This window comes from Cetorhinus maximus, chromosome 11, assembly GCF_964194155.1.
Source record: "Cetorhinus maximus chromosome 11, sCetMax3.hap1.1, whole genome shotgun sequence".
NCBI lineage: Eukaryota > Metazoa > Chordata > Chondrichthyes > Lamniformes > Cetorhinidae > Cetorhinus > Cetorhinus maximus.
Window position 1 is genome coordinate 91,314,872 of NC_135889.1, and position 13,027 is coordinate 91,327,898.

Sequence of the window (13,027 nt, forward strand, 5' to 3'; positions counted from 1 at the left end):
ACTCATATATCTGCCTGTACTCTTAATTTTATTTAAACATTTAATAAGTGTAACATTTACCCCTACAATGTTCCTGCAATTTTGAAGGGTGAACATTAGTTGAATATATTAATTGGTTAGGACACAAGCAATTGGTTTGTATTTATTTAAATAGTAAAAGCTATAACAATGAAAATACATTCCCTGCTTCTGCTTTCTGTTAGAAATGTGTATGTTATCTCTGCTTCTATTTGAACTTTGCTCTTTAAAGATTGGTTTGCAGCTAGTGATAGTTTACTTGAACTCTGATTGGCTACTGTACCAGCACACCTCTCAAAGAAAAGTGGGATTAAATTCAGTGAGCCGTTGGTCTGTATCCAGAGATCAACAGTCACAAAGTGCCTGATTTTATGCTTGATCTGCTTGTTGTACAAGAATGAAGTTAGACTTACACTGCCACATCCTGCCCAAGGAATGGCCAAATCTGAAGCAGGTAACAGTTATCTCCAGTTATATTGTTTACTATTACTGAAAAATAATTGAACGGTAGAGGTCATGTTGAGCAACAGAGGCAATAAAATCCTGAAAGTAAAGGTAAATAAATACATAAGAATTTAAAACATCAAGAGGCCTCTGTAAGAATAGAGTGAAGATAAACATTAAATAGTCTTTAGACAAATCTGCTTTTAACTGGTGGTATCACTGATAGTGGCAAAGCAAAGGTAGCAGATGTATTAAGATTCTCAACCTGGTAACAATTTGTTCAAGGCAGATATTAATGAGGCAACGGAGGCTTAATCAATTTTGATGTATTAGCATTTTTGTGTGAGAGTGAGAATAAAAATAGTATTGTGGAGACAAAAGGCAATTATCATGACACCGAATTTCCTCTGAATTTTACTGGCTTGCTGTGGGCAGCAAAAGGACATTCCACTCTATCTTGCCGGTTTGGTGCTATGGCAAATTAGCTAACTTCTGCATGTAGCCAACCAGTAGATAGGATGTGGTGCCTTCCAAATAGAGAGAGAAAGACATATATAGATATATGTTAGATAAGTAGTGCAAACATCAATCCCTGGGAAATACCACTGTTTACATTTCTTCAGCCTGAAAAATATCTATTAACAACTAATATCTGTTTTCTATCTTTTAACCAACTTTCTATCAAATTTGCTATATTCCATTAATAGCTTGTTCATTAACTTGTACACATAAACTAGGCTGACCCTTCAGTGCAATACTGAGGGAATACTGCATTGTAAGAGATGCTGTGCTTTAAGTGAAACGTTAAACCAAAATCCTTGTTGAGGAGAAGTAAAAAAAGCCGATGCCACTAATGAAAGAAGAACAAGACAGTTCCCGTAAATAAATATAAATGATGGTGAAAACATTCAGCAGGTCAGGCAGCATCTGTAACAAGAGAAACATAGTTAAGGGCCCAAATGTTTACAGGATAGATGTGGCGGAATGCATTAAAGCCAGAAAAACCCTTCAAGACTGGGGACTTGTATGCCCTAAGTTCTTACTGGGCAGGCTGCATTAGCATGTTGCAACACTGCGATCAGGCCATGACTTGGTTACATTGTCCGTGGCCTGTTTCTTGCACTTTCAAATTTAAAGGGGCAGGAATGGGGTAGTGTTATGGACTGATTGTCTGATCCTGATATTTGAATCTGCAATGATCCTTCCTGACCCATCATGGGGTGGCAGGAGTTAAAATCAACGCCACTGTTCCTGGTCAATGACATTTCATCAAAAATGGAATGTTAACATTGACAACTTTTAAGCAAATAGTCATTTGGTTGTACAGAACTTGAGTATCGCTGAAAAAAGACATTTTGTTGAAGCTTTTCATCTTACACTCATCAGGACAATCGCAAGAATACCAATGTCAGGGAAAGCAACAACTTTATACGATATGAGAAGAGAGTGCTGATTGGCTGGCAAGTGGACACTAATTGGTAGAGGTGTTGCCATAGAGAATGCATCAGTTAATGATGACTGACAGTTAACTGCCAAGCATTCTTTGAAATTTTAAGCCAAGCAGCTTGACTCTGATTGGTCAAGGTATTGCCCTGAGGAATGAACCAGCGAATGGCTATCACTTATTTTGTTTAACTGAAACAAGCACAATGTGCGTACATGATTACCCTGGAAGGGCAAAGTATCTCAAAAATTCGAGCAACAGTGAAGTTAGCTGTTTCATGCTGCTACTATGCAGTAGCAACACGAATGGTATTCACCACTAACAGGATACTGCCATCAAGCGGAAAAGACTTTCTGCCTTTCACACAAATGAGTAGTGTGGCATATTAATTTCAGTCCCAAAGACTGGCAGATCGTATCAAACAGCATGTCCCTTCCGCTGTTCGCAACGGGCAAGGTACAGACTGTACTCAACCAGCCCGTGCTTGCAAAAATGCAAAACACAGTGTCCAACAATAGATGTTATTCTGCAATTGGACAATAGTTGCTAAATAATCCTCAGTGTGCTAAAAATTACACTGACAACCAATTTAAAATTGTCAGTCAGGCTTGCAGTGTGGTGCATTTGTATATACTGGATGCTACATATATTAATACACAGGGACCTGTTCTTTGCAGACAGAAAGTTTATGTATACACATTGCATCTGTTTCAGCTAAACAAAATAAGTGATAGCCATTCACTAGTTCATTCCTTAGGGCAATGCCTTGACCAATCAGATTCAAGCTGCCTGGTTTGAAATTTCAAACAATGCTTGGCAGCTAACTGTCAGTCACCTAACTGGTGCATTCTCCATGGCAACGTGTCTACCAATCAGTGTCCAATTAGCATCATCTCATTCAGTGTAAAGTTGTTGCTTCCCCTGACATTGGTATTCTTGCAATTGTCCTGATGAGTGCAAGATGAAAAGCTTCGATAAATGTCTTTTTTCAACTTTTAAGCAATTACAGGGCCTGGAAGAAAAAGGATGGCATGCTGGAGTGATTAAATGACAAAAGGAATAATGGTGCAAATGAAAAGAGGGTGGTATTGGGACAAATAAAGAAACAAAAGTCTAAAGGAGGTGTAAAAGCTTATTATAGAATAGCAGAGTGCAAGGGAAGCATGAAAAACCTGACAAAGAGGAAAAGGCCCTCATCACCACAAAATGTGGCAGAGAATGGTAGGTAAGTAAACCCCAGGGGTGCTGAACACTCTGTCAGCCATGTTCCAATGGGGCATCCTGACCCGAAGCATCAGCCCAGGCCTCCTCCACTCCCATTGGCTCTGGCAATGTGGTCCTCCGTTAATAGCACCTGCTGTCCTTGAAAAAATGGGGAAAATTGAGTAAAGTTGCTAAACTGAATGTTGAGGCAGGAAGGTTGTAAAGTGGCTTTGATTGCCATGATTGGATACAAGACAGCAGTTAGCACCAGTAACTATACTTCAAGAATAATTGATTTGCTGCAATGCTCTTTGGGAATTCTAAGGATGTGAAAGCTGCTATATAGATACAAACTATATCTATCTATACAATTAATAACACTTTTTCATTTTGCCAGAGATATGGATATGAAGGTTGGGTCCAACTTCACCATCACTCTCAGGTATGATTATACAAATTCTAAAGTGCAATGGATAAATGTTATTAAGTTAATTGAAAGTTTGAGACAGGCAAAATAAATAAATGTAGTTGAACTTTGGTTCATTCTGTAATATCCATAATCCTGTTAAAACATATTTTCCATTTTTTGTTCTTATTTAATTGCTATAATGTCTCTTTTAATATTTTACTTATATTTCTCAATTGTCTTACAATTCTGTTTGACACTGGTGTTTTTCTAACAAGAATATGTTTAAGTGTCTGATCAAATAGATTTCTCCATAATTACACTAATGTGGCTAAATGACCAGCCTGCCATTAGTGCAATTCAGCTAGAGGTAAAGCTCCAGTGGAAATTTGTACCCAAAGTCAGCACAAGATAGCCAGCCACACAATTTCTCCATTCCTGGTCACCCAAATCCTACAAGCAGTAGCAATAGTACCCTATAGACTCATAACTCTTCAACTAAAGTCTGCTGTTTTTAAAAAGGGGGAAGCAAAAATGATGAAAGATGGCAACGTTTTTCGAGTGGTACAAGAAAACTGTTGGGATCCACAAGTACGGATTCAAGAAATGGATCAATCAGGTAAATGAGATCCATTATATTATGCTGATTTCTCCAAATCCTTTCATCTAGAATTAAACAGTGGTTTACTCATCATACTGTATTTTTACATCATATTTTAAAGGTTGCTGCATTGGGATTGGAAGCTATGACATACTCTAAAAGACAGGTCTCCAGCTCAATAACCATTGCAAGTTTATTTCCTTATCTAAGATAAAAGCAAAAAACTGCGGATGCTGGAAATTTGAAACAAAAACAAAAATACCTGGAAAAACTCAGCAGGTCTGACAGCATCTGCGGAGAGGAACACAGTTAACATTTCGAGCCCGTATGACTCTTCACCAGAACTAAGGAAAAATAGAAAAGAGGTGAAATATAAACTGGTTTAAGGGGGGATGGGACAGGTAGATCTGGATAGAGGGCCAGTGATAGGTGGAGATTGGCAAAAGATGTCATAGACAAAAGGGCAAAGAGGTGTTAATGGTGGTGATATTAGCTAAGAAATGTGCTAGTGGTGACATTAAGGGTAGAAAGCAGGACAAGCAAGGGACAGATAGCCCTAGTCGGGGTGGGGTGGGGGGAAGGAATCGAAATAGGCTAAAAGGTAGAGATAAAACAATGGATGGAAATACATTTAAAAATAGTGGAAAAGAAAAATATATATAAATTATTACTTTCCAATAATTTATATATATTTTTTCTTTTCCTACCTATTTCCATTATTTTTAAATGTATTTCCATCCATTGTTTTATCTCTACCTTTTAGCCTATTTCAATCCCTTCCTCCCGCCCCATTCCCACCCCCACTAGGGCTATCTGTCCCTTGCTCATCCTGCTTTCTACCCTTAATGTCACCATTAGCACATTTCTTAGCTAATATCACCACCGTCAACACCTCTTTGTCCTTTTGTCTATGACATCTTTTGGCAATCTCCACCTATCACTGGCCCTCTATCCAGCTCTACCTATCCCCCCCCCCCCCCCCCCACCCCTTAAACCAGCTTATATTTAACCTTTTTTCTATTTTTCCTTAGTTCTGTTGAAGAGTCATACAGACTCGGAACGTTAACCTGTATTCCTCTCCGCAGATGCTGTCAGACCTGCTGAGTTTTTCCAGGTTTTTTTTGTTGTTGTTATTGCTATTTTCTTATCTGTCTGTTACGAAGAAGAAAAGGACTTGCTTCAAGTTTTAGTGTTAGCAAAAATCTAGTCATGATGGATCAGCTAGTCCTTTCTATTTCTCATTTCTGCATACTTGCATATCTTGTGTCCCATCAAAAGCTAAGGCATTTACCCAATGCAAAGGCCATCTCTCTTCTACCAAGAGAATGTCAAGTCTGGAGACTCTCTTTTTCCCAGCCATGCCTCCTCTGATATATGTGTCCTTATTTGGGCATGAACTAAGGATGCTGTCCAAAACTAGGCTCCCACAGGAACTAGCAAAAAGGCCACAACCTGACATGTCAGGACGCCAGCCTTACTCCTGAGCCTCGCAATGCATGCTGCAGGAATTATGACTGGATTGTATCAGAAGGCCCATGGAAATTTAGGGTCAAAATAAATGGTTTTGACATGATCTAACTTTCTAGAAATAATTCTGCATGAACACAGGAGTAAACATAAAATATTATTCGCCCAAGTGCCCCTGTCTCCGGATTGTTGGAGATGGAATATACGTCGGGAGATGAGCGTCAACACCCTGCAGAGGTCCTGACATGCAGACATATGTAGGAATTCCCTGGGAAGCTTAAACTTTTGATGGGCTGATTCTCTGCTGCCTGGCATTCTCCACAAATGCCTCTGACCCTGAGCTCAAAGCAGAGACTTGGGCTAGATACACACGACTTACCTGGATTCTTACCCAGGAAATGTTAGACAGTTTAAAACCTGCTCTAACAGGTGTGCAACTCCACAATCAACCCCTCAAGTACACCCTCTGATACCCCCCTGATCACCCAATGACACACAACACCCGACTACCCTCTGGCCAGACCCAATTACCCCGACCACCCGACTACCCACCAACCACCCGACTACCCTCTGACCTGACCCAATTGCCCCCAACTAACCAACTCCTCTCCTGACCACCCGACTACCCTCTGACCAGACCCAACTATCCCCAGACCACCCGACTACCCCTTAACCACAAGACTACCCTTTGAACAGACCTGACTACCCGCCAACCACCCAACTACTCCTGACCACCCAACTACCCCCCAACCACCTGACTACCCCCCCCCCGCCGACCGCCCAACTACCTTCTGACCAGACCCAACTACCCACCGAACACTTGACTGCCCCCCAACCAACCAATTAAACCCCCAACCAGATTTGACTAGTCCTCCCAAGACCACCCGATCATCCCCCTACAATCCACTACCCTTTGACCGGACTCAACTACACCCCTGGCCTCCCAACTATACCCCCCTGACCAGACCCAACTACATCCCAGTCATCTGACTACATCCATGGCCAGCCAACTACCCTGACCTGACCCGACTACCCCCTGACCACCTGATCAACCTCCCGAACATACCTGACTATCCCCCCAACCACCCAACTACCCCGATCTGACCCAAATACCCCCAACCACCCAATTAACCCCCCAACCGACTATGCCCAAACACCTCACTATCCCCAAGCACCTGACCATCCCCTAACTACTCAACAACCCCTCGATTCGACTACCCCCAACCCAACTACCGACCTCATCCACTTCGCCAATCTCACCCACTACCCGCCTACCCAATCACACCTAGCTCCCTCACCCACCTCATCCACATACCAACCTCAGCCATTCACTCATCGATTCAGGTATCCATTCACTAACCCACACGCATTCATTAAAAGACTGGACCATTATAAACTTACCTGAATTAGACAGCTAGTGCTGTAAAAAAGAAGCATGTTCTCTCCGTCCCCTGATTCTACTTCTATCTGCTGGATTTAGATGGGAGATGCTGCGCTGCCCATTTCTCAATAAGCTGGATTGAAAGATCCCAGAAGAAATGGGCAATATCATCAGGTCAGTAAAAATTTCGCGGGTAGTGGTAATGTGCCCAGCTTTCTTTATTGAATCTTTATTTATTGAATTAAATTTGATTGAAAAGGTAGATAAAAGTATTTTGTGGTAAATTCTTCACAGAGCATCAAACATTAAAAGGGTGGGTTCAATGATATAGTACAATGAATAAGGTCAGTGAAAGGAACAAGTCCTTTCTCAGTCATCGCTCTGATATTTTATTCACTTTATAAAGGAGGATATATAATTTTCTAATTATTTACCCTGTCCTTTGTGTCTAGTACTAATAAATTGTTGTACTCATGTTTTACCTTTTTCAATGTTTTTCACTCTTACAAGGTAATATTTTCTGAGAGATCTCTGATGGGGACATACTCATAATATCTCCCCTCAACAATTACTACTTTGTTCGCACATTAACTTGCATGTTAAAAATTATCTCACAAGGAGTTGCTCTTCATTTCCAGTACGCAGTGTCTGTTTTGCCTACTTAATCTGAAGCTAAGGCTATTTTTTTTTAAAAAATTCAGTTCCCTGGCACAGTAAAAGAGCAACCCTATAAGAACAATCCTATAAACATGGGTAATTCATCCAACAAACTTTTGACAGGTGCCTGAACTTCACGAAAAGATATGTGGTAAACCCTTTTACAAATGTGTTGGAATAAGAATGACATAAATCAAAATGCAGCTTCAAATCACTGGCACACAATGTTATAGTTTTAATCGTGCCCCATTTACCTTCATGCCTTCGTCTCTAAGCTAAAGCAAAGGCTTGCCAAATAAATTTTCCTGGAGACATTGGCTCTTTACATTTGTAGCACTGTTGGACTCTCGTGACACATGGCAAGAATGCATTTATCACTAACACCTTTATGCAGCATCGATGAATTCAACTGAAATTAGCTAGACTGGAATAGTGTCAGTGTTGATTTTTTATGGCTCGGAGATATGCTGCGATGACACATCAAGCTCTATGAGTGCAGGAGCTTTATTTACAGTGTTTTTAAAATGTCTGCTCTCATGCTTACTCTCGTGAAGCTTCTTGCTTCAATTTAGTTTATCTTTCTCTGTAACCACTCCCAGTCTTGACTAACAACACACAGCACAGAGAAGAGTCAACAGACACACATAATCAATCACCAAACAATAGAATAACTGGATGCCACATCTTTTCCCCCTTGTAAAATTAAAAGCCCTTATTTTAAATTAAACCATCCTAAGCAACAAACAAATGTACATTGAGTCATTTTTTAAAGTTCAGCATGACCATTTTCTCTCAGTGCAGAAATACTCTTGGAGCTACAAAGGTTGTTGATGATGGTGCTGAGATCTATGAAGTTGAGGTGGTTTTGCGAGATCAGCTCAATGATCAACATCACATTCATTCACCAGGAAAGGAAATGTAGGCTCATAATCATTGTCCTCAAAATATCCTGCTCTGCACACTATCAACTGTAAGGTTGGATGGGCAGAGAAAAATTGAACTCAATTATTACTTTAATGGCCTTAATAGGTCTTTTAATTGTCGGCGGGTGCACTGCCGACTCCCAAGCTATCAAGGCCAGGATTTTGCCCTCGTCAGGCTGGCTTGGCGAGGGCAGGCAGGAGCAGTCAGGAATCCAAACGTCGTCCACGATCAGGCCACAACTGTGATTTCACGCTAGCAGGCCAATTAAGGCCCACCCAGTGTGAAACGTGTGCTGCAGCACTCAGTGCTGCCTTGTGCAGAGGGGAGGACGGCAAGCAAGGAACTTGTCGCATGCACACAGGAAAAGCTCCCTGAGGCACAGAGTTGCCTCAGGGAGACAAAGATTTTTGAAAATTAAAAATAAAGAATTTTAAAATGTTAAAAAACATGTCCCCTCATGTGGCACTGTCACATGAGCTGGAACATGTTAGAAATTAGTTTGAAAATGTTTTTTTTTAACAACGGATCAAAACCTCACCCTGCCCGTGTATGAGGTTTTGCAAAAAACCCAAAGGCCGCTTGGCCTTTTCGCCTGCCTGCCAACCGTAAGGTTGGAAGGGCAGTGAAAAATTGAACTTAATTATTACTTTAATGGCCTTATTAGGCCTTTTAATTGTCGGCGGGTGCACTGCCAAGCCACACACATGCCCGTTGACCAAAATATCGCGTGAGTGCACGATGACATCGGGACGCTCGCCCGACGTCATCACGCATCATTTTACGCTCGTTTGGGTTGGGCGTGCGCCTGCTCAACGAGCGAACAATTCTGGCCCAAGTGTCTTTTGTTCCACTTTGTATTGTCATCCAATAGATAAGCATTGGTACCAAGCAACTGCATGGTCTGCTTTTGGGGGGCGGGGAACAGTGTGGTGGGAGCGTAAAATGATGGTGGGAAATTCCACTCCCGTCCTCCATGGCGGGTCGTAATTCCTGCCAGAGATTGGCATGAAACCGATCTGCATCCTACTAATGGGATGCAGATAGAGGCCTGGCCAGAATCATACCCTCCTCCCCGCTCGATCATCCGCGACGCTAGCGGGAAATCACACCGGTCCAGAACACGTCTGGACAAATGTGGCGTGTAAAAGTTAGCTCTTACATTAAGAAGTCCTGGGGCAGCTCGCAGGAATGAGGATAAGATGGAGGTCTCCAGTGACCGGACCCTTGAACACCATGTGCAGCATTGGGTGGGTGGAGCATCCACCACACGGATCTTCTCTGTACAGCAGCATCCAGGAGGTGGTTGTTTTCGGTGCAGCAACTTCTCCCAGGGTTCAGATCTTCAGGCTGCAGCTGGAAGGCTGTAGGAGGTACTGCTGGGCAGCGAGTGTCTGTGCAGGGGTAAGGGATGAAAGACAGGTTGGAGAGGAATGATGACTTGGGGCAGGTGTGCAGGCCTTGAAGGGGAGGTTGGGGGTGCTAGGGGAAAGAGAGATTCAATGTCTTGCAATGGGTGAGCTGGTACGGAGAGGGAGGGTGGGAAGGGCCGTTTTGGAGTGAGAGGAGCAGGTGTTTGTGCAGGTGAAGGGGCATGGGGGGGGGGCATAGAGGTGTGAAGGGGCATGGGGAGTGTAGAAGTGTGAAGGGGTATGGGGGAGTGTAGAGGCGTAAAGGGGCATGGGGGGAGTGTAGAGATGTGAAGAGGTTCAGAGGGAAGAGTCAGTGGAGTCAATGGTGGAGTCCTGGGAGGCAAACTGAGGGTACCAGTGGTAGGAGGGGTTGGGGATGGTTAACGGGGGGAGTAGAAGCCGGTAGCGGGGGAGGGTGAGGGTGCAACTATGTCGTGTGAAGGGCTGCAGAGGATTGTTGGTGGGATGCAGAAAATGACTTGATTCGGGGGTTGGAAGGATGAGGGCAGGCATGTCTCTAGTTATGGGGGGTGGCATTTTCAGGAAAGGAGGGGACCTCCACATTAACCTGGACAGGATGGATGGTGATGGGAGAGAGTTAAAGGGTGACGGTGGGGAGGTCGAAAGGGGTCAAAAGGTTATAGAGTCATAGAGGTCTACGGCACAGAAAAAGGCCCTTCGGCCCATCGAGTCTGCACCGGTCAAACAAGTACCTAACTTTACTAATCCCATTTTCCAGCACTAGGCCCATAGCCTTGTATGCCATGGCACCGCAAGTGCACATCCAAATACTTCTTAAATGTTATGAGGGTTTCTGCCTGTACCACCCTTTCAGGCAGTACCAGATTCCCATCACCCTCTGGGTGAAAAAGTTTTTCCTCATATCTGCTCTAAACCTCCTGCCCCTTACCTTAAGTCATTGACCCGGGGTAGGGGGTGGTCAGTGGTTGTGGGGGAGAAGGTGTGGTGACAGAGGGGAGGAGAAAATGTGTTAGAGTGAATCTGAAATGTTACTACTACCGTGGCTGGTCACACCTCTGCAGAGCCTCATGGTGGAGATCTCAAGATGCTTCACGGGAGTTGGGTCATTGGGGGTGGGCAGAGATGCAGGTCATCTCAACTGGATAACTGAAGGGGAACCCCAGCATGTAGTATTTACAATGCTAGGGCCCTGGAACAAATGAGAGTGTGAAGGGAAAAGGCTCAGTGTGCGTGGGAGACTTCTTGCACATGGCTCATGAGGGCCCTTGCAAAGAATTTTGCCTCCCTGAAGATGCCTGATTCCAGGGGACATGTGGTGTCCCTTGGGAGATGTTGTGGGGTGGGTGGCGTGCACAGACTTAAGGGCTATCGCAACTAACCACGTCAGACATATTAAAATGCAAGTGGGCTACATTTATAAAAGTTTCATATGTGTGACAGTCATTGTGCACCCGTGCAATCACTAGTGAATTCAGAACTTCTGAACTTTTCTTACCCTTACACTTCTTGTTAGTGCTCCCACAACATCCGCAGCAGGGGTGGAGGCAGCCTGTTGACCCGTTGGCCCTGTTGCCTTGGATGAGCTTAGCGGCTTGTCCTCTGGAGACCCAAGGCCTGGAGGGCCCTGGCTTACTGGGGGGCAGCTGTTCTCTCCGTAGTCACAGAGGACAAGGCTGAAGGGGTCACTGGTAAAGGGGATTCCGAAGGTCCGGACACCCTCAGAGTCCTGAGTGGAGGTCCCAGGGGTGTCCAACTGCCACTCCTCCTCCCTTTGTGTGATCAAGGGTGCCTGACTCCTAGAGGGTAAGGAGCATCTGGAGGGAGGTCAAGGTGCCCCGTCTCCCTCTTGTATGGCCACTGCAGAAGCTCAACCATGGCTACAGCAATAGAGCGCACCTCTGCGCACATCTCCGGCAGAATCTGCTGGACCAGGTTCAGTATGAACACCACCACCCTCCCCATGGAGACCTCCATGTATGCACAAGTCAGCACCATTTCATCAGCCAGCAGATGGACGGACTCCTCTGCTTCGCTTGCCACCCTGTTGAGGGCCTCAGATATCTCTGCCTGATTTTCCCCCATTTCTTGCTGCCTCTCCAGCATCTCTTGGAAGGCTGATTCCAGAGGCTCGTCTTCGGGCGCGATGTCGCAGATGTCTCTTCCCCAGCACTGCTCCAAGTGCCAATGAGCTTGGCAGACCCTGCCTCCTCCTGCTGCAGACATGTGTCCATGCAGTGACCACCAGAATGTGTGACCCTTCCTATACTAGAATGATACCCACCAATGTGTGTGTCTCTGGGCTGGCAGGTGACTGCATGTGATGCCTCTACAGGCGCACTTTGTTCATCACTGATGTCCTCGCTGCTCTCCGGGCTTGTGTCTGAGCTGGACAGGGCTTCCTCAGTTTCAGGCTTTGCCGTCTTCCTGATGGCACTTATGAGTGAGAAAGGAGAGAGTGGGTGATAGCATGAGCTGCCTCCAAAAGAAGGCACCCTTGACTCTTCGGTTTCTATGGATCCTTACTGGATGGAGGCCAAATCCAATCTCTCCATCTCCAATGGATCTGTCCCACTCCACCCCTGCCAGCTTGGGTGTCCGCTCCTCGAAGCTGGTCAGTTCTTTCAATTGTGGCTGACCCCTTCCCATCTTCTCCCTCTCCAATTATGGCTTAACTTCTCCTGAGCAAAGAGAGAAGATTGGGTTGAGAGCAATTGGGTTTTATGTATCTTTCGCATGCTTCCAGTCTTACAAATAGCCCCCACTGGATTGTGTGCCATGTGATTGATAAATTGCAGATTGTCCAGAAGGGTTCTGGGGCAGCACCCTCCAATGCGGTGAGCCCATGCAGATAGAAGGGCAAGGCTCACAGAGACATGTCATTTGCGTGTTTGCTGGTTCCCTCAATGCCTGAGCCCCTCCCCCCACCACCCCCACCATTCCCAGACAGCATGTGAGCTCTCTGTGTGGATCAGTGAGGGACCCACAGTGGCCTCTCCACCTGCAGAGTAGAAGGACGGCAGTGGGGCTATAAGGCATCACCTTATCTAGGTGCACTGAGGCCCACATGCCCTGTACCATTCATTGAAATGAG

The 13,027-nt window shown here is 44.6% G+C and overlaps 1 protein-coding gene across 1 annotated transcript in view; it reads left to right on the plus strand.

Annotated features, from left to right (window-relative positions):
- The first annotated feature begins 322 nt into the window (after positions 1-322).
- Positions 323-13,027, plus strand: part of acmsd (aminocarboxymuconate semialdehyde decarboxylase) — a 50,403-nt gene continuing 37,698 nt past the window's right edge. Inside the window, exons 1-3 of the mRNA XM_078552411.1 lie at positions 323-472; positions 3,507-3,551; positions 4,038-4,134. Coding sequence (XP_078408537.1) covers positions 416-472; positions 3,507-3,551; positions 4,038-4,134 — 199 coding nt within the window. The 5' untranslated portion in view covers positions 323-415. The remainder of the gene's footprint in view (positions 473-3,506; positions 3,552-4,037; positions 4,135-13,027) is intronic.